General features: G+C 27.9%; 1 protein-coding gene across 4 annotated transcripts in view; it reads right to left on the minus strand.

The window, feature by feature from the left end:
• Nucleotides 1–22,507, minus strand: part of LOC143242887 (dual 3',5'-cyclic-AMP and -GMP phosphodiesterase 11A-like) — a 103,773-nt gene that overhangs the window by 25,453 nt on the left and 55,813 nt on the right. For 3 of the 4 annotated variants that reach the window (XM_076486491.1, XM_076486492.1, XM_076486490.1), the window contains exons 2-5: nucleotides 7,587–8,567; nucleotides 6,611–6,766; nucleotides 3,530–3,619; nucleotides 1,326–1,469 (exon numbers count right to left, since the gene is read on the minus strand). In XM_076486491.1, the coding sequence (XP_076342606.1) occupies nucleotides 1,326–1,469; nucleotides 3,530–3,619; nucleotides 6,611–6,766; nucleotides 7,587–8,480 (1,284 nt within the window). In that variant the 5' untranslated portion in view covers nucleotides 8,481–8,567. The remainder of the gene's footprint in view (nucleotides 1–1,325; nucleotides 1,470–3,529; nucleotides 3,620–6,610; nucleotides 6,767–7,586; nucleotides 8,568–22,507) is intronic. The other variant, XM_076486489.1, reaches the window with a different exon arrangement.

Here is a 22,507-nt window from a genome sequence, read left to right on the forward strand (position 1 = left end):
ACAGGGCTATTATTAAGAGTACAGTCATTATAAAGAAGAAGACAAAACGAGGTGACATGGACTGTAACAACTTCGTCAGATTCCAAAATCATTTCAAAATAACGTTATCATATAAGTAAGAAAACATTTTACATAGAGTAGGATATTTTGCTCATTAGATATATACAAAGATTGATTACGTTCGGTTAAAACTACTTACGAAATGATAAACGTTTTGTTTTGTTTTTAAAATTAGAAGTTTCTCACTATAAATACCACCAGTAAGGGATAATTATAATATTATTCAGTACAAATCAAATTATAAATACCCTACGATATAATATATATATATATATAAATAGAAGACAATAGAATCCAATATAAATTGGGTTACAAGTACAATATTCGCACCTAACTTTTATTATTACATTATCATTGTTAATAATCAGTTATGAAACGTGTCTTTCTAGAAGGCGGTTATATCGGTTGTCAAATGACTTGAATATTCAAAACGGTTTTAACAAGATAACGTACTCAGCCCTGTAGTTTTATAACACATTCACTTTCAGTGATTTTGGTTCAAGGACAAGGTTACCAATTGTTGTTTTTTGAAATTCAGAAGACGTTTTCTCCACAATGTAATTCTTCTAAAAACACGTTTCTTGGGAACTAATCCTATGACGTCCCAATAAAGTAAAAATATGCTTTGCTTTCGACAATATTTGATGTCAGAAAATGTGTCTCGGAAAACGACACTATAATGTAGTAACTTAAAATGTGTTTGGAAGAATGTTCTAGTTCTTCTGACGACAATAAAATTAGTTATTCCTTTACATGGTAATAGTGGTTGAATTCTGAAACAAAATAGTTAATTTACATGGTAAGATTCAATATATTCCGAACGAGTTTATTTCAATGTATTGGTTGATTTATCTAAGTATAGGTGTAATGAAAGCAATGGTTTTATATATTTCTAGTCATTACGTTATAATTAATTCAGTCATACAGAAATACAAATTATTTTGAATATCTAATAATTCTTGTTGCCTTTTATGACGTACTTTTGTGTCAGAATTATTTTATAAAAATTGTTCGCACGATTTTTATTATTATTGTGATGAATTATAATTTTTTCAGTATTAATAAAGAAAATCTTAAAGATAAAAATAATAAAGATTCGAAGTTTTCAGTCCTTATGAATGAGGTGAGAATATAATATTTTAAAATACAGTATAAAAGTTGAACACATAAATATAAGTTACTTTTCGATCTCCACACTTTTATCATCAAGCTAAATCAGGAAATAATTACTACTAATACAAATTTACTTCGTAAAAAGGCCTAACCTCGTTGTCAGAGCCCTCGACAAGAAGTAAAACAGCTGCTCGTTCGCACTTCAGCAACCGTTGCGCCCTCTGCATAATTTTAAGGATAACTTTCTCTAGTGACGTTTGTTCTTCGAATAAATCATGGACAACCTCTAGCAGCGACTGTAGATATTTTATAAATAGAAAATTACTTACTACAAACATTAAACCATGTGATAACTTAACATACGATGATGGTGTAGCCTTTCTAGTGAGTTGAGGAACAATATCAGTTATTTCTATTAATACAAATACGAGAATTCACGTTGAAAGTTACTTAATAATGTTCGTTATTCACAACATAATATTCAATTATTACATAACGTAACTTCCCAAATTTTCAAATTTAAACATTTTATGAACATATAATATAAAGCTAAGACCAAGTTTCCGATTCTATAAAAGCGTGACTCGTGAAGTTTTAAAGTTTAAGAAGTATTTCATGAATAATACAGTTTTGGAAGATTTTAGTAGAATAAATATGGAAAGTTTTTAGAATGTTTTCATCACTTGTAATTATAGTGATACTGTATACGAAATAAAGTCAAATATATACTTCGTTGAGTTTAAGAAATATCTATAGACAGAATAAAACCTTGTTTCTTGTCAAGGTTAGCAGAACATATATGTATAACATACGATCTCAGCTTATTTCTTGTTAAAGTTAGCATAACAGAAAACAAACACACCATATAATATACAATCTTACCGTGTTTCTTGTTAGGGTTAGCCTAACAGAAAACAAACACACCATATAATATACAATCTTACCGTGTTTCTTGTTAGGGTTAGCCTAACAGAAAACAAACACACCATATAATACACAATCTTACCGTGCTTCTTGTTAAGGTTAGCATAACAGAAAACAAACACACCATATAATATACAATCTTACCGTGTTTCTTGTTAGGGTTAGCATAACAGAAAACAAACACACCATATAATATACAATCTTACCGTGTTTCTTGTTAAGGTTAGCATAACAGAAAACAAACACACCATATAATATACAATCTTACCGTGTTTCTTATTAGGGTTAGCATAACAGAAAACAAACACACCATATAATATACAATCTTACCGTGCTTCTTGTTAAGGTTAGCATAACAGAAAACAAACACACCATATAATATACAATCTTACCGTGTTTCTTGTTAAGGTTAGCATAACAGAAAACAAACACACCATATAATATACAATCTTACCGTGTTTCTTGTTAAGGTTAGCATAACAGAAAACAAACACACCATATAATATACAATCTTACCGTGTTTTATTAGGGTTAGCATAACAGAAAACAAACACACCATATAATATACAATCTTACCGTGCTTCTTGTTAAGGTTAGCATAACAGAAAACAAACACACCATATAATATACAATCTTACCGTGTTTCTTGTTAGGGTTAGCATAACAGAAAACAAACACACCATATAATATACAATCTTACCGTGTTTCTTGTTAAGGTTAGCATAAAAAAAAACACACACACCATATAATAAACGATCTTACCGTGTTTCTTGTTAAGGTTAGCATAAAAGAAAACAAACACACCATATAATATACAATCTTACCGTGTTTCTTGTTAAGGTTAGCATAACAGAAAACAAACACACCATATAATATACAATCTTACCGTGTTTATTGTTTAGGTTAGCCTAACAGAAAACAAACACACCATATAATATACAATCTTACCGTGTTTCTTATTAGGGTTAGCATAACAGAAAACAAACACACCATATAATATACAATCTTACCGTGCTTCTTGTTAAGGTTAGCATAACAGAAAACAAACACACCATATAATATACAATCTTACCGTGTTTCTTGTTAGGGTTAGCATAACAGAAAACAAACACACCATATAATATACAATCTTACCGTGTTTCTTGTTAAGGTTAGCATAAAAAAAAACACACACCATATAATAAACGATCTTACCGTGTTTCTTGTTAAGGTTAGCATAAAAGAAAACAAACACACCATATAATATACAATCTTACCGTGTTTCTTGTTAAGGTTAGCATAACAGAAAACAAACACACCATATAATATACAATCTTACCGTGTTTCTTGTTAAGGTTAGCATAACAAAAAACAAACACACCATATAATATACAATCTTACCGTGTTTCTTATTAGGGTTAGCATAACAGAAAACAAGCACCCTGTTTCTTACCCTATTTCTTTCGTACTCTTTTTGAGACATTTCGAAAAGCTTGGCGTTTGTTAAAGCAATACCACAGAACTCTAGGTAGGTTTTGGCAAGCTAGAAATATGAAACATGAGACAAGTTAACTACTGTATATCACGGTTAACAAAACTCAACTGTTTTATTTCTAGAATAGTAGAATCAGAAATAGAAATTCACTAAAAAATATTCATAAACCTTTAACAAGAATTTTTACTGTGAAGACATCTAATCAGTGTTATTATTATCTTAAGGCCAGTTCATTTCAGCCAGTAGAGGTTGGTGACCAATGAGAGGATACGCCCTATCCAGGCCACGAGGTGATGAGCACAAAGAGATGTAGTGGTGTTTTAGTGGTCTTACATTTTCTTTGTCTGTTCCATAACTAAAAAAACCCACAATATCTTTATATAGAAATTTCAACCACATGTATTGATAGGCTGATAATTTATTATTGTGAATGAATTATTTAGCCTATAAACTGTATAAAATGTTAAGCACTATCAAATCACTAATTATTAATGTCATATCTAGTGTATCAAGTCCTTTATTAAAGTGGCATCCAGGCTAATAAGTCACTTATTAATATCAAATCTAGTCTATCAAGTCACTTATTAATGTCAAATCTAGTCTATCAAGTCACTTATTAATGTGGTATCCAGTCTAATAAGTGACTTATTAATGTCAAATATAGTCTATCAAGTTACTTATTAATGTGGTATTCAGTCTAATAAGTGACTTATTAATGTCAAACCCAGTGTATCAAGTCATCTATTAATGTGGCATCCAGACTAATAAGTCACTTATTAATGTCAAATCTAGTCTATCAAGTCACTTATTAATGTGGCATTCAGTCTAATAAGTCACTTATTAATGTCAAATCTAGTCTATCAAGTCACTTATTAATGTGGCATCCAGGCTAATAAGTCACTTATTAATATCAAATCTAGTCTATCAAGTCACTTATTAATGTCAAATCTAGTGTATCAAGTCGTTTATTAATGTGGTATCCAGGCTAATAAGTAACTTATTACTGTCAAATATAGTCTATCAAGTCACTTATTAATGTGGCATCCAGGCTAATAAGTCACTTATTAATGTCAAATCTAGTCTATCAAGTCGTTTATTAATGTGGTATCCAGTCTAATAAGTGACTTATTAATGTCACACCCAGTGTATCAAGTCATTCATTAATGTGGTATCCAGGCTAATAAGTCACTTATTAATGTCAAATCTAGTCTATCAAATGGTTCATTAATGTGGCATCCAGGCTAATACGTTACTTATTAATGTCAAATCTAGTCTATCAAGTCACTTATTAATTTGGCATCCAGGCTAATAAGTCACTTATTAATGTCAAATCTAGTCTATCAAATCATTCATTAATGTGGTATCCAGTCTAATAAGTGACTTATTAATGTCAAATCTAGTGTATCAAGTTACTTATTAATGTCAAATCTAGTGTATCAAGTTACTTATTAATGTGGCATCCAGTCTGTCAATTAACTTATTAAAGTGACATTCAGTCTATCAAGTAAGTTTTTGATGTGAAATCTAGTCTATCAAGTCACTTATTAATGTAAAATCCACCCTGTTAAGTCACTAATTAATCTGAGATCCAATCTAACGAGTCAAATATTAACGTGATAACAAGTCTATCAAATCACTCAATACAGTTTTCTCCTACGTATCCACCTTAAATCTGTAGGTGTATCTTATAATGTTGACTTTATATATACCCATAATATATCTGTAAGTATATGTTACTACATTGACTTTATACCCTTAATATATCTGTGGGTGTATCTTATTACGTTGACTTTATATATACCCATGTTGTATCTGTGGGTGTATCTTATTACGTTGTCTTCATACCCTTAATATATCTGTGGGCGTATCTTATTACGTTGACTTCATACCCTTAATATATCTGTAGGTGTATCTTATTACGTTGACTTTATATATACCCATGTTATATCTGTGGGTGTATCTTATTACGTTGACTTTATATATACCCATGTTATATCTGTGGGTGTATCTTACTACGTTGACTTCATACCTTTAATATATCTGTGGATGTTTTTTATTTGACTGTCTTCCAAACTGTAATCCACATGATTAAGTTAAGATCTCCATTCATGTTTCTGAACAATATTGATTCTTGGAATACAAAAGCTAAGGCACCTTTTTTTAAAATGAGAAACAAAACGTGTGTGATGGTTATGTGCAGAAGTTATTATTACATCACTTAATTAGTATTTTAAGTTTCCATAGAGACAGCGAAAAATAAACGTCCAGTGACAAAAGAAATAGTGAAATTGGAAGTTGTAGACGTTTGTACTGCTTGCTAAAGGTTTGTACTGCTTACTAATGAACTTAGCTCTGTCACCTCAACTAACAATGAAATCCTCAACAATGTGCTCAAATGAAACAGAAACTTCTGTACATAAATTGTTCTTCTTTGTATCTGTTTATAATTCTTTATTTTTGTTTAAAACAATTTTACCAAACCAGTTAAAAGTTATTATTTTTCTAAACACAAATTACACTGTTTATAATTCTTTATTTTTGTTTAAAACAATTTTAACAAATCAGTTATAAGTTATTGTTTTTCTAAACACAAATTACACTGTTTATAATTCTTTATTTTTGTTTAAAACAATTTTAACAAATCAGTTATAAGTTATTGTTTTCTAAACACAAATTACACTGTTTATAATTCTTTATTTTTGTTTAAAACAATTTTAACAAATCAGTTATAAGTTATTGTTTTCTAAACACAAATTACACTGTTTATAATTCTTTATTTTGTTTGAAACAATTTTAACAAATCAGTTATAAGTTATTGTTTTTCTAAACACAAATTACACTGTTTATAATTCTTTATTTTTGTTTAAAACAATTTTAACAAATCAGTTATAAGTTATTGTTTTTCTAAACACAAATTACACTGTTTATAATTCTTTATTTTTGTTTAAAACAATTTTAACAAATCAGTTATAAGTTATTGTTTTTCTAAACACAAATTACACAGAAAAGTTAAAACGGGATTTTTTTAATTTAGCCAACCTTTTGATCTTCCGTGGTAAACTGCTGCTTGCCACTTTTGTTTATCGCTTGAGCAACACCTATAATCTCGTCATCAGCATTCCGAACGGGCATACATAGAAACGATGCTGTCTTATGGCCATAAATTCTATCGACTTCATCATTGTACCTTGGGTCCTGTGGATTAACATTAACTTGATTGTATGATAGACACATTTATATCTTAGTAAAATATGAAACCAGTTACATGTCGTCTTCTTTAAATTACTAACGTTAAATTTAATTATATAGGAGTAAATTAAATATATTACAGTATGTTTACTAAATAATAAAGTATTAGTTTATGTTACGTATATTCTTATTACTATATAATAAAGTATTAGTTTTATTAGTATATGTAATGTATATTTACGTTACTAAATAATAAAGTATTAGTTTTATTAGTATATGTAATGTATATTTACGTTACTAAATAATAAAGTATTAGTTTATGTAACGTATATTCTTATTACTTATAATAAAGTATTAGATTTATTAGTTTATGTGATGTATATTTACGTTACTAAATAATAAAGTATTAATTTATGTAACGATTATTCTTATTACTATATAATAAAGTATTAGTTTTATTAGTTTATGTAATGTATGTTTACGTTACTAAATAATAAAGTATTAGTTTATGTCACGTATATTCTTATTACTATATAATAAAGTATTAGTTTTATTAGTTTATGTAATGTATGTTTACGTTACTAAATAATAAAGTATTAGTTTATGTAACGTATATTCTTATTACTTATAATAAAGTATTAGTTTTATTAGTTTATGTAATGTATGTTTACGTTACTAAATAATAAAGTATTAGTTTATGTAACGTATATTCTTATTACTATATAATAAAGTATTAGTTCCATTAGTTTATGTGAAGTATGTTTACATATATTGAAACTGTAAATAGACAGGTATTATATATGCATTACTTAGTTTATTACAGTACCTCATAAGCATCGATTAAGTTCACTGATTCGCCAGTAGTGGCCACGTGACCCGTAATCCCTGCTCCCAAAGGAACTTTGATTTGGTTGTTTTTTCCTGAGTTAATCATAAGACTGCCTATCCCGCTGTCCCTCCTGGAGACGAGCAGTCGCCTGTCCTTTGTCCCTTCGACGAGGAACAGTGAAGCACAGTCTGAGTCCACAAATACAGCCAAATTGGTGGTAATTTTGTGGGTTAAGCTCGTGACATTTAGGTCATGGGCTATCTCCTGAACACTCTCCAGAAAGAACTGTCTTTCGTTTAAGAATCGAAGCTCGCGTTTCGAGTCCAAACCTTTTGAGGGTAATCGCGGTATTCGAACCTTGGATTCAGTGAGGAGATTCAACATGTAAATAGATCGGGAAGGTAGAGAGAGAAACCTCCGTAAGTCCCGTAAACTGCTTCTCCGGACGTGGGTGGGACTGTCGGCGCTCTGACTTATCTTCTCGCACTTATATTGTTTGCCAATCTTCTTTGATCGAGCAAATTTTTGACGTAAATATTTTTTTGAATTTGTCCGCCTGTTGGAGGTTGTGTCTGGCCCGTCGCTGAAGTAGCCTGAAGCTCTTTCGACGGGGGACGGCTCGTCACTATTGGCCAATGTCTCCGAATTTCGCCGAGAACTGACGTATTCCCGGATAGACAAAAATCCGTGGATCATTAGCCAACGGTTTATAAACGTAATATCCATTTTTCGAAGGAAATAGTCCACTGCATTTTCTTGATGGTCATCCAACCACTCTTCCACCTGTGAGAAGGACAGGTTCGTGTCCGTTTTATCCGATATATGTCCGTCATGTAACACCTGGCCATCGTCACACGTGACCTCGACCCGCCACGATGGCATTGAGGTCATTTATTTCGCAAGTTTTTCAGTCAAGACGTACAAATAATTTTCTCAACTACGGTAAAGATGATTTGCTAGGTGGTAATCATGTTACTGCTGTAACGATAATTATAAGATAGAGAAATAAATATGTGAAACATAATACTCACACACATAACTAAAAGCTACCAGAAACGTGTTGAGAAATTCGTAATAAGTTACTCAATTAAACCTAATTAATGGACTTAATTAACAAACAAATACGTGTAAACTCCATTACTAATAAATATGTGCGGATTCCATTACTAATAACAAAGTACAAACTGAGAAGACCAAAAGAGTGCTGCTACGTAGCACAAAACTTAACCCTAATATTCGATCATATGAATAACATATTCTAGTTCGCATGGAAAAAGTGTTATGTAATTGTACGAACGTACTTAGAATCGCTAAACTCATTTTATGAATCAGTAATTACTCCAGAGGTCTAGAACTTCATTGGACATAAGAAAGTTTCTTACGTGACATGTTAAGAGCGTGCCTGAACTATGTCATTTGAGCACGTGTTTTAGTGCTTAGTTAACAGAAGTTTGTTCATAAATGTGTGTGTCATGGTTTGATATAAGAACAAACCTTCGATGGAAGATGGAAGCACATTACCATGGAAGTAAATATAACTAAACAAAAATGTTAATCTTTCAACAGTGATAATAAGTAATTTACAAAGTACAGTTAGGACAAGTTAGGGTTAGCCTTTGTTTAGGTTTCTAGTCTTATATTCATTCAACCACACACACAAATTTACAATGGCAAATAAAAACAAATTTTGGTCTACAGTTTCTTTAGGATATACATAATTTAAGAACATTGATTCACCACCTATATATATATATATGTATGCACTAGACACTTATTGAACCAGATATGTATATACATTGCACACTTGGTGAACTACCTATATGTACACATTACACACTTGGTGAACCAGATATGTTTATACATTGCACACTTGGTGAACTACCTATGTGTATACATTGCACACTTGGTGAACCACCTATATGTATACATTACACACTTGGTGAACCACCTATATGTATACATTACACACTTGGTGAACTACCTATATGTATACATTACACACTTGGTGAACCAGATATGTGTATACATTGCACACTTGGTGTACCAGATATGTTTATACATTGCACACTTGGTGAACTACCTATATGTATACATTACACACTTGGTGAACCAGATATGTGTATACATTACACACTTGGTGAACTACCTATATGTATACATTACACACTTGGTGAACCAGATATGTGTATACATTGCACACTTGGTGTACCAGATATGTTTATACATTACACACTTGGTGAACTACCTATATGTATACATTACACACTTGGTGAACCAGATATGTGTTTACATTACACACTTGGTGAACTACCTATATGTATACATTACACACTTGGTGAACCAGATATGTGTATACATTACACACTTGGTGAACTACCTATATGTATACATTACACACTTGGTGAACCAGATATGTGTATACATTGCACACTTGGTGTACCAGATATGTTTATACATTGCACACTTGGTGAACTACCTATATGTATACATTACACACTTGGTGAACTACCTATATATATACATTGCACACTTGGTGAACCAGATATGTGTATACATTACACACTTGGTGAACTACCTATATATATACATTGCACACTTGGTGAACTACCTATATATATACATTGCACACTTGGTGAACCAGATATGTGTATACATTACACACTTGGTGAACCAGATATGTGTATACATTGCACACTTGGTGTACCAGATATGTTTATACATTGCACACTTGGTGAACTACCTATATATATACATTGCACACTTGGTGAACCAGATATGTGTATACATTACACACTTGGTGAACCAGATATGTGTATACATTGCACACTTGGTGAACTACCTATATATATACATTGCACACTTGGTGAACCAGATATGTGTATACATTGCACACTTGGTGAACCAGATATGTGTATACATTACACACTTGGTGAACCAGGTATGTGTATACATTACACACTTGGTGAACTACCTATATATATACATTGCACACTTGGTGAACTACCTATATGTATATATTACACACTTGGTGAACTACCTATATGTATATATTACACACTTGGTGAACTACCTATATATATACATTGCACACTTGGTGAACTACCTATATGTATACATTACACACTTGGTGAACCAGGTATGTGTATACATTACACACTTGGTGAACTACCTATATATATACATTGCACACTTGGTGAACTACCTATATATATACATTGCACACTTGGTGAACCAGATATGTGTATACATTACACACTTGGTGAACCAGGTATGTGTATACATTACACACTTGGTGAACTACCTATATATATACATTGCACACTTGGTGAACTACCTATATGTATATATTACACACTTGGTGAACTACCTATATGTACACATTACACACTTGGTGAACTACCTATATATATACATTGCACACTTGGTGAACTACCTATATGTATATATTACACACTTGGTGAACTACCTATATGTATATATTACACACTTGGTGAACCAGGTATGTGTATGTAGTAAATCGTATTAGTCATTGAATGAAAGGTTGGGATATTCTCGTGTGTGTTCTAATGAAGCTTATTCTGTTTCTTTGTTTAGCCCCGAGCAACACAGTTGGGCTATCCGTATTGTAAACCTTGCCTCCTAGCCACTAGGACTGTGTACGGGCGATTGGTTTGTGAAAGATAAAAAAAAACAACACAAATTGAAGGTTTCTAAATGTCATCTTGACATTAAAAATAATAGTTCATTCAAGCCCCTACTTTAAAATGTTAATAAAAAGTTTTAAAAAACTTATATATATACAACAGATATATATACAACATTTTAATATTTTAACCAACATTGTCAGAATTAGTACACACACCTGTTTGATATAATAATATTTGGTAGATTATAGAACTACTTGTGATATTCTAGTTCTTGAGTCTGCCGTGTGATAATATATAAATATTATCTCATTATTTTACTGTCATAATATAGTTGTAATACTAAGTATATACATGTACTATAATATTATATATTTAATTATTTTATGAGATATAAAAATAATGATAACTACAACAAGTGTTAAACTGAAGGTAATAATGCCAGGTGTACTAGTGATTGGCAGTTCAGTTATACGTTCCACCAATTGTGTCTGTTAGTGTTTGGATTCTTTTCGTTAATGAGTGAAGCTTCCATACAATTTAACTTTCTAAAAATCTTTGTTTTTTGTAAAATAGAATCTTTAGAAAAGTCTCCTGCGTTTGTACAAAAAGTGTTCTGATTGTCTGTAAGAAACTTTAAAAGGGTTTTCTGTGTTTGGTGTACCATGTTTCTAGAAGATGTTACCTGGTTGTTCGTAAAATAAACACTTTAAAAATGAAGTGTTATAATGGATTGGTTTTGTTTATATAAGGTACTAACAATAACGGTTTTGTTTATATAAGGTACTAACAATAACGGTTTTCTTTATATAAGGTACTAACAATAACGGTTTTGTTTATATTAGGTACTAACAATAATGGTTTTGTTTATAGTAGGTAGTAACGGTTTTGTTTATATAAGGTACTAACAATAACGGTTTTGTTTATATAAGGTACTAACAATAACGGTTTTGTTTATAGTAGGTACCAACAACAACGGTTTTGTTTATATTAGGTACTAACAGTAACGGTTTTGTTTATATAAGGTACTAACAATAACGGTTTTGTTTATATTAGGTACTAACAATAATGGTTTTGTTTATATAAGGTAATAACAATAACGGTTTTGTTTATATTATGTACTAACAATAACGGTTTTGTTTATATAAGGTACTAACAATAACGGTTTTGTTTATATTAGGTACCAACAACAACGGTTTTGTTTATATTAGGTACTAACAGTAACGGTTTTGTTTATATAAGGTACTAACAATAACGGTTTTGTTTATAGTAGGTACCAACAACAACGGTTTTGTTTATATTAGGTACTAACAGTAACGGTTTTGTTTATATAAGGTACTAACAATAACGGTTTTGTTTACATTAGGTACTAACAATAATGGTTTTGTTTATATAAGGTACTAACAATAACGGTTTTGTTTATATTATGTACTAACAATAACGGTTTTGTTTATATAAGGTACTAACAATAACGGTTTTGTTTATATTAGGTACCAACAACAACGGTTTTGTTTATATTAGGTACTAACAGTAACGGTTTTGTTTATATAAGGTACTAACAATAACGGTTTTGTTTATATTAGGTACTAACAATAATGGTTTTGTTTATATAAGGTACTAACAATAACGGTTTTGTTTATATTATGTACTAACAATAACGGTTTTGTTTATATTAGGTACTAACAGTAACGATTGTGTTTATATAAGGTACTAACAATAACGGTTTTGTTTATATTAGGTACTAACAGTAACGGTTTTGTTTATATAAGGTACTAACAGTAATGGTTTTGTTTATATTAGGTACTAACAATAACGGTTTTGTTTATATTAGGTACCAACAACAACGGTTTTGTTTATATTAGGTACTAACAGTAACGGTTTTGTTTATATAAAATATTAACGATATTAGTTTTGTGTATAAAAGATATTAACGGTATTAGTTTTGTGTATATAAGATATTAACGATATTAGTTTTGTGTATATAAGATATTAACGGTATTAGTTTTGTGTATATAAAGTACGAACGATATTAGTTTTGTGTATATAAGATATTAACAGTATTAGTTTTGTGTATGTAAGATATAACGGTATTAGTTTTGTGTACATAAGATATTAACTGTATTAGTTTTGTGTATATAAAGTACGAACGATATTAGTTTTGTGTATATCAGATATTAACGGTATTAGTTTTGTGTATATAAGATATTAACGGTATTAGTTTTGTGTATGTAAGATATTAACGGTATTAGTTTTGTTTATATAAGATATTAACGGTATTAGTTTTGTGTATATAAAGTACAAACGGTATTAGTTTTGTCTATATAAGATATTAACGGTATTAGTTTTGTGTATGTAAGATATAACCGTATTAGTTTTGTGTACATAAGATATTAACTGTATTAGTTTTGTGTATATAAAGTAAGAACGATATTAGTTTTGTGTATATAAGATATCAACGGTATTAGTTTTGTGTATATAAGATATTAACGGTAATAGTTTTGTGTATGTAAGATATTAACGGTATTATTTTTGTTTATATAAGATATTAACGGTACTAGGTTTGTGTATATAAGATATTAACTGTATTAGTTTTGTGTATATAAGATATTAACGGTATTAGTTTTGTGTATATAAGATATTAACGGTATTAGTTTTGTGTATATAAGATATTAACGATATTAGTTTTGTGTATATAAGATATTAACGGTATTAGTTTTGTGTATATAATATATTAACTGTATTAGTTTTGTGTATGTAAGATATAACGGTATTAGTTTTGTGTACATAAGATATTAACTGTATTAGTTTTGTGTATATAAAGAACGAACGATATTAGTTTTGTGTATATAAGATATTAACTGTATTAGTTTTGTTTATATAAGATATTAACGGTATTAGTTTTGTGTATATAAGATATTAACGGTATTAGTTTTGTGTATATAAGATATTAACGGTATTAGTTTTGTGTATATAAGATATTAACGGTATTAGTTTTGTGTATATAAGATATAACGGTATTAGTTTTGTCTATATAAGATATTAACGGTATTAGTTTTGTGTATATAAGATATTAACGGTATTAGTTTTGTGTATATAAGATATAACGGTATTAGTTTTGTCTATATAAGATATTAACGGTATTAGTTTTGTCTATATAAGATATTAACGGTACTAGTTTTGTGTATATAAGATATTAACGGTATTATTTTTGTTTATATAAGATATTAACGGTACTAGTTTTGTGTATATAAGATATTAACGGTATTAGTTTTGTGTATATAAGATATTAACGGTATTAGTTTTGTGTATATAAGATATTAACGGTATTAGTTTTGTGTATATAAGATATTAACTGTATTAGTTTTGTGTACATAAGATATTAACTGTATTAGTTTTGTGTATATAAAGAACGAACGATATTAGTTTTGTGTATATAAGATATTAACTGTATTAGTTTTGTTTATATAAGATATTAACGGTATTAGTTTTGTGTATATAAGATATTAACGGTATTAGTTTTGTGTATATAAGATATAACGGTATTAGTTTTGTCTATATAAGATATTAACGGTATTAGTTTTGTGTATATAAGATATTAACGGTATTAGTTTTGTGTATATAAGATATAACGGTATTAGTTTTGTCTATATAAGATATTAACGGTATTAGTTTTGTGTATATAAGATATTAACGGTATTAGTTTTGTCTATATAAGATATTAACGGTACTAGTTTTGTGTATATAAGATATTAACAATATTAGTTTTGTGTATATAAGATATCAACGGTATTAGTTTTGTGTATATAAGATATTAACGGTAATAGTTTTGTGTATGTAAGATATTAACGGTATTATTTTTGTTTATATAAGATATTAACGGTACTAGTTTTGTGTATATAAGATATTAACTGTATTAGTTTTGTGTATATAAGATATTAACGGTATTAGTTTTGTGTATATAAGATATTAACGGTATTAGTTTTGTGTATATAAGATATTAACGGTATTAGTTTTGTGTATATAAGATATAACGGCATTAGTTTTGTGTACATAAGATATTAACGGTATTAGTTTTGTGTATATAAGATATTAACGGTATTAGTTTTGTGTATATAAGATATTAATGGTATTAGTTTTGTGTATATAAAGTACGAACGATATTAGTTTTGTGTATATAAGATATTAACGGTATTAGTTTTGTGTATGTAAGATATTAACGGTATTAGTTTTGTCTATATAAGATATTAACGGTATTAGTTTTGTGTATATAAGATATTAACTGTATTAGTTTTGTGTATGTAAGATATAACCGTATTAGTTTTGTGTATATAAGATATTAACTGTATTAGTTTTGTGTATGTAAGATATAACCGTATTAGTTTTGTGTACATAAGATATTAACTGTATTAGTTTTGTGTATATAAAGTACGAACGATATTAGTTTTGTGTATATAAGATATCAACGGTATTAGTTTTGTGTATATAAGATATTAACGGTAATAGTTTTGTGTATGTAAGATATTAACGGTATTATTTTTGTTTATATAAGATATTAACGGTACTAGTTTTGTGTATATAAGATATTAACTGTATTAGTTTTGTGTATATAAGATATTAACGGTATTAGTTTTGTGTATATAAGATATTAACGGTATTAGTTTTGTGTATATAAGATATTAACGATATTAGTTTTGTGTATATAAGATATTAACGGTATTAGTTTTGTGTATATAAGATATTAACTGTATTAGTTTTGTGTATGTAAGATATAACGGTATTAGTTTTGTGTACATAAGATATTAACTGTATTAGTTTTGTGTATATAAAGAACGAACGATATTAGTTTTGTGTATATAAGATATTAACTGTATTAGTTTTGTTTATATAAGATATTAACGGTAATAGTTTTGTGTATGTAAGATATTAACGGTATTATTTTTGTTTATATAAGATATTAACGGTACTAGTTTTGTGTATATAAGATATTAACGGTATTAGTTTTGTGTATATAAGATATTAACGGTATTAGTTTTGTGTATATAAGATATTAACGGTATTAGTTTTGTGTATATAAGATATTAACTGTATTAGTTTTGTGTATGTAAGATATAACGGTATTAGTTTTGTGTACATAAGATATTAACTGTATTAGTTTTGTGTATATAAAGAACGAACGATATTAGTTTTGTGTATATAAGATATTAACTGTATTAGTTTTGTTTATATAAGATATTAACGGTATTAGTTTTGTGTATATAAGATATTAACGGTATTAGTTTTGTGTATATAAGATATTAACGGTATTAGTTTTGTGTATATAAGATATAACGGTATTAGTTTTGTCTATATAAGATATTAACGGTATTAGTTTTGTCTATATAAGATATTAACGGTATTAGTTTTGTGTATATAAGATATTAACGGTATTAGTTTTGTGTATATAAGATATAACGGTATTAGTTTTGTCTATATAAGATATTAACGGTACTAGTTTTGTGTATATAAGATATTAACAATATTAGTTTTGTGTATATAAGATATCAACGGTATTAGTTTTGTGTATATAAGATATTAACGGTAATAGTTTTGTGTATGTAAGATATTAACGGTATTATTTTTGTTTATATAAGATATTAACGGTACTAGTTTTGTGTATATAAGATATTAACTGTATTAGTTTTGTGTATATAAGATATTAACGGTATTAGTTTTGTGTATATGAGATATTAACGGTATTAGTTTTGTGTATATAAGATATAACGGCATTAGTTTTGTGTACATAAGATATTAACGGTATTAGTTTTGTGTATATAAGATATTAACGGTATTAGTTTTGTGTATATAAGATATTAATGGTATTAGTTTTGTGTATATAAAGTACGAACGATATTAGTTTTGTGTATATAAGATATTAACGGTATTAGTTTTGTGTATGTAAGATATTAACGGTATTAGTTTTGTCTATATAAGATATTAACGGTATTAGTTTTGTGTATATAAGATATTAACTGTATTAGTTTTGTGTATGTAAGATATAACCGTATTAGTTTTGTGTACATAAGATATTAACTGTATTAGTTTTGTGTATATAAAGTACGAACGATATTAGTTTTGTGTATATAAAATATTAACAATATTAGTTTTGTGTATATAAGATATTAACGGTATTAGTTTTGTGTATATAAGATATTAACGGTATTAGTTTTGTGTATGTAAGATATTAACGGTATTAGTTTTGTTTATATAAGATATTAACGGTACTTGTTTTGTGTATATAAGATATTAACGGTATTAGTTTTGTGTATATAAGATATTAACGGTACTAGTTTTGTGTATATAAGATATTAACGGTATTAGTTTTGTGTATATAAGATATTAACTGTATTAGTTTTGTTTATATAAGATATTAACGGTATTAGTTTTGTGTATATAAGATATTAACGGTATTAGTTTTGTGTATATAAGATATTAACGGTATTAGTTTTGTGTATATAAGATATTAACGGTATTAGTTTTGTGTATATAAGATATAACGGTATTAGTTTTGTCTATATAAGATATTAACGGTATTAGTTTTGCCTATATAAGATATTAACGGTATTAGTTTTGTGTATATAAGATATTAACGGTATTAGTTTTGTGTATATAAGATATAACGGTATTAGTTTTGTCTATATAAGATATTAACGGTATTAATTTTGTGTATATAAGATATTAACGGTATTAGTTTTGTCTATATAAGATATTAACGGTATTAGTTTTGTGTATATAAGATATTAACGGTATTAGTTTTGTGTATATAAGATATTAACGGTATTAGTTTTGTGTATGTAAGATATTAACGGTATTAGTTTTGTTTATATAAGATATTAACGGTATTAGTTTTGTGTATATAAAGTACAAACGGTATTAGTTTTGTCTATATAAGATATTAACGGTATTAGTTTTGTGTATATAAAGTACAAACGGTATTAGTTTTGTCTATATAAGATATTAACGGTATTAGTTTTGTGTATATAAGATATTAACTGTATTAACAAGATTCTATTAGAAGAACCTGTCATAAGAATATGTAACAAGAATCTATTAGAAGAACCTGATATAAAAATTTGTTATAAGAATCTGTTATAAGAATATGTAACAAGAATCTATTAGAAGAACCTGTTATAAAAATTTGTTATAAGAATATGTTATAAGAATATGTAACAAGAATCTATTAGAAAAACCTGTTATAAAAATTTGTTATAAGAATATGTAACAAGAATCTGTTATAAGAATATGTAGCAAGAATCTGTTAGAAGAACCTGTTATAAAAATTTGTTATAAGAGTCTGTTATAAGAATATGTAACAAGAATCTGTTATAAGAATATGTAACAATAATCTGTTAGAAGAACCTGTTATAAAAATTTGTTATAAGAATCTGTTATAAGAATATGTAACAATAATCTGTCAGAAGAACCTGTTATAAAAATTTGTTATAAGAATCTGTTATAAGAATATGTAACAAGAACCTATTAGAAGAACCTGTTATAAGAATATGCAACAAGAATCTATTAGAAGAACCTGTTACAAAAATTTGTTATAAGAATCTGTTATAAGAATATATAACAAGAATGTTAGAAGAACCTGTTATAAAAATTTGTTATAAGAATCTGTTATAAGAATATGTAGCAAGAACCTATTAGAAGAACCTGTTATAAGAATATGCAACAAGAATCTATTAGAAGAACCTGTTACAAAAATTTGTTATAAGAATCTCTTATAAGAATATGTAACAAGAACCTGTTATACGAATATGTAACAAGAATCTATTAGAAGAACCTGTTATAAAAATTTGTTATAAGAATATGTAACAAGAATCTTTTATAAGAATATGTAACAATAATCTGTTAAAAGAATATGTAGCAAGAATCTGTTAGAAGAACCTGTTATAAAAATTTGTTATAAGAATCTGTTTTAAAATATATAACAAGAATCTGGTATAAGAATATGTAACAAGAATCTGTTATAAGAATATGTAGCAAGAATCTGTTAGAAGAACCTGTTACAAAAATTTGTTATAAGAATATGTAACAAGAACCTGTTATATGAATATGTAACAAGAATCTATTAGAAAAACCTGTTATAAAAATTTGTTATAAGAATATGTAACAAGAATCTGTTATAAGAATATGTAGCAAGAATCTGTTAGAAGAACCTGTTATAAAAATTTGTTATAAGAGTCTGTTATAAGAATATGTAACAAGAATCTGTTATAAGAATATGTAACAATAATCTGTTAGAAGAACCTGTTATAAAAATTTGTTATAAGAATCTGTTATAAGAATATGTAACAATAATCTGTCAGAAGAACCTGTTATAAAAATTTGTTATAATAATCTGTTATAAGAATATGTAACAAGAACCTATTAGAAGAACCTGTTATAAGAATATGCAACAAGAATCTATTAGAAGAACCTGTTACAAAAATTTGTTATAAGAATCTCTTATAAGAATATGTAACAAGAACCTGTTATACGAATATGTAACAAGAATCTATTAGAAGAACCTGTTATAAAAATTTGTTATAAGAATATGTAACAAGAATCTTTTATAAGAATATGTAACAATAATCTGTTAAAAGAATATGTAGCAAGAATCTGTTAGAAGAACCTGTTATAAAAATTTGTTATAAGAATCTGTTATAAAAATATATAACAAGAATCTGGTATAAGAATATGTAACAAGAATCTGTTATAAGAATATGTAGCAAGAATCTGTTAGAAGAACCTGTTACAAAAATTTGTTATAAGAATATGTAACAAGAACCTGTTATATGAATATGTAACAAGAACCTATTAGAAAAACCTGTTATAAAAATTTGTTATAAGAATATGTAACAAGAATCTGTTATAAGAATATGTAGCAAGAATCTGTTAGAAGAACCTGTTATAAAAATTTGTTATAAGAATATGTAACAAGAACCTGTTATATGAATATGTAACAAGAATCTATTAGAAAAACCTGTTATAAAAATTTGTTATAAGAATATGTAACAAGAATCTGTTATAAGAATATGTAGCAAGAATCTGTTAGAAGAACCTGTTACAAAAATTTGTTATAAGAATCTCTTATAAGAATATGTAACAAGAACCTGTTATACGAATATGTAACAAGAATCTATTAGAAGAACCTGTTATAAAAATTTGTTATAAGAATATGTAACAAGAATCTTTTATAAGAATATGTAACAATAATCTGTTAAAAGAATATGTAGCAAGAATCTGTTAGAAGAACCTGTTATAAAAATTTGTTATAAGAATCTGTTATAAAAATATATAACAAGAATCTGGTATAAGAATATGTAACAAGAATCTGTTATAAGAATATGTAGCAAGAATCTGTTAGAAGAACCTGTTACAAAAATTTGTTATAAGAATATGTAACAAGAACCTGTTATATGAATATGTAACAAGAACCTATTAGAAAAACCTGTTATAAAAATTTGTTATAAGAATATGTAACAAGAATCTGTTATAAGAATATGTAGCAAGAATCTGTTAGAAGAACCTGTTATAAAAATTTGTTATAAGAATATGTAACAAGAACCTGTTATATGAATATGTAACAAGAATCTATTAGAAAAACCTGTTATAAAAATTTGTTATAAGAATATGTAACAAGAATCTGTTATAAGAATATGTAGCAAGAATCTGTTATAAGAATATGTAGCAAGAATCTGTTAGAAGAACCTGTTACAAAAATTTGTTATAAGAATATGTAACAAGAACCTGTTATATGAATATGTAACAAGAACCTATTAGAAAAACCTGTTATAAAAATTTGTTATAAGAATATGTAACAAGAATCTGTTATAAGAATATGTAGCAAGAATCTGTTAGAAGAACCTGTTATAAAAATTTGTTATAAGAATATGTAACAAGAACCTGTTATATGAATATGTAACAAGAATCTATTAGAAAAACCTGTTATAAAAATTTGTTATAAGAATATGTAACAAGAATCTGTTATAAGAATATGTAGCAAGAATCTGTTAGAAGAACCTGTTATAAAAATTTGTTATAAGAGTCTGTTATAAGAATATGTAACAAGAATCTGTTATAAGAATATGTAACAATAATCTGTTAGAAGAACCTGTTATAAAAATTTGTTATAAGAATCTGTTATAAGAATATGTAACAATAATCTGTCAGAAGAACCTGTTATAAAAATTTGTTATAAGAATCTGTTATAAGAATATGTAACAATAATCTGTCAGAAGAACCTGTTATAAAAATTTGTTATAAGAATATGTAACAAGAATCTAATAGAAGAACCTGTTATAAAAATTTGTTATAAGAATCTGTTATAAGAATATGTAACAATAATCTGTTAGAAGAACCTGTTATAAAAATTTGTTATAAGAATTTGTTAAAAGAAACTGTTGTAGGACTAAAAAGAAACATAAAAGTACTCATGACAAATCAGAACACAGTAAGATATCGTTTCTTAACTTCCTGTTATGTGCTAACCGTTCCTAATTTTGAAGTGATAGAGTACAGGAAAACAACTTGTCATCTTCAAATCACGAGCTACTTTTCGCAAATTAAAAAAGGATAGACCGGCACATCATAACATTGTTACAGCTGAGAGAGCGAATGTTTTCGAACACGCAACGAGAATATGTGAAGCCCATGAGTCAGAACAAATAAAAAGAAAGTCCTCCTAGCAATGTCAGAAAAGTGAACAGATTATTTCAGGAACTGACGTTAATGAAGCCAAAAGAAGACATGAAATATTGCCTAGTGAGATGAATTTGAATGATTTTGACAATATACGAAGTAAAGAAATCTCGAGAGAAAATTGTGCTCTAGACTGAAACTGATACGTCGAGCAACAAAACCAAAACTGTGAGAACTAGTAATTTATGTCTTTTATGGTTGGAGATCAATACGTGTCACGTGTACAAAGAAACGTAAAGATTCATCTAATAGGAGTTGTCTTTTGAATATCTAACCTATACAAGTTGTAAGTGTTGCGAGTGTTGGTATAAAATAAAGACGTAGTGTGTGATGACCTAGCTTTGAACCAAGTGTAAACAATTTAACATGAAGGTAAAAATATCGATTCAATTTTAAAGTTAAGTCGTTTCTGGATTAAGTTATGTTGTAACCAAAGTTATGTTATAACCAATGTTATAAATAAAAAACAAAAAACAAATCTCTTTTAATCGATGGACACGTTAAATAAACAAAACAACAAATACTGTTCCAGTTTTGTTGTCTATGTATTTC

The sequence above is a fragment of the Tachypleus tridentatus genome, unplaced genomic scaffold (genome assembly GCF_004210375.1).
Source record: "Tachypleus tridentatus isolate NWPU-2018 unplaced genomic scaffold, ASM421037v1 Hic_cluster_2, whole genome shotgun sequence".
NCBI classification, from domain to species: Eukaryota; Metazoa; Arthropoda; class Merostomata; order Xiphosura; family Limulidae; genus Tachypleus; species Tachypleus tridentatus.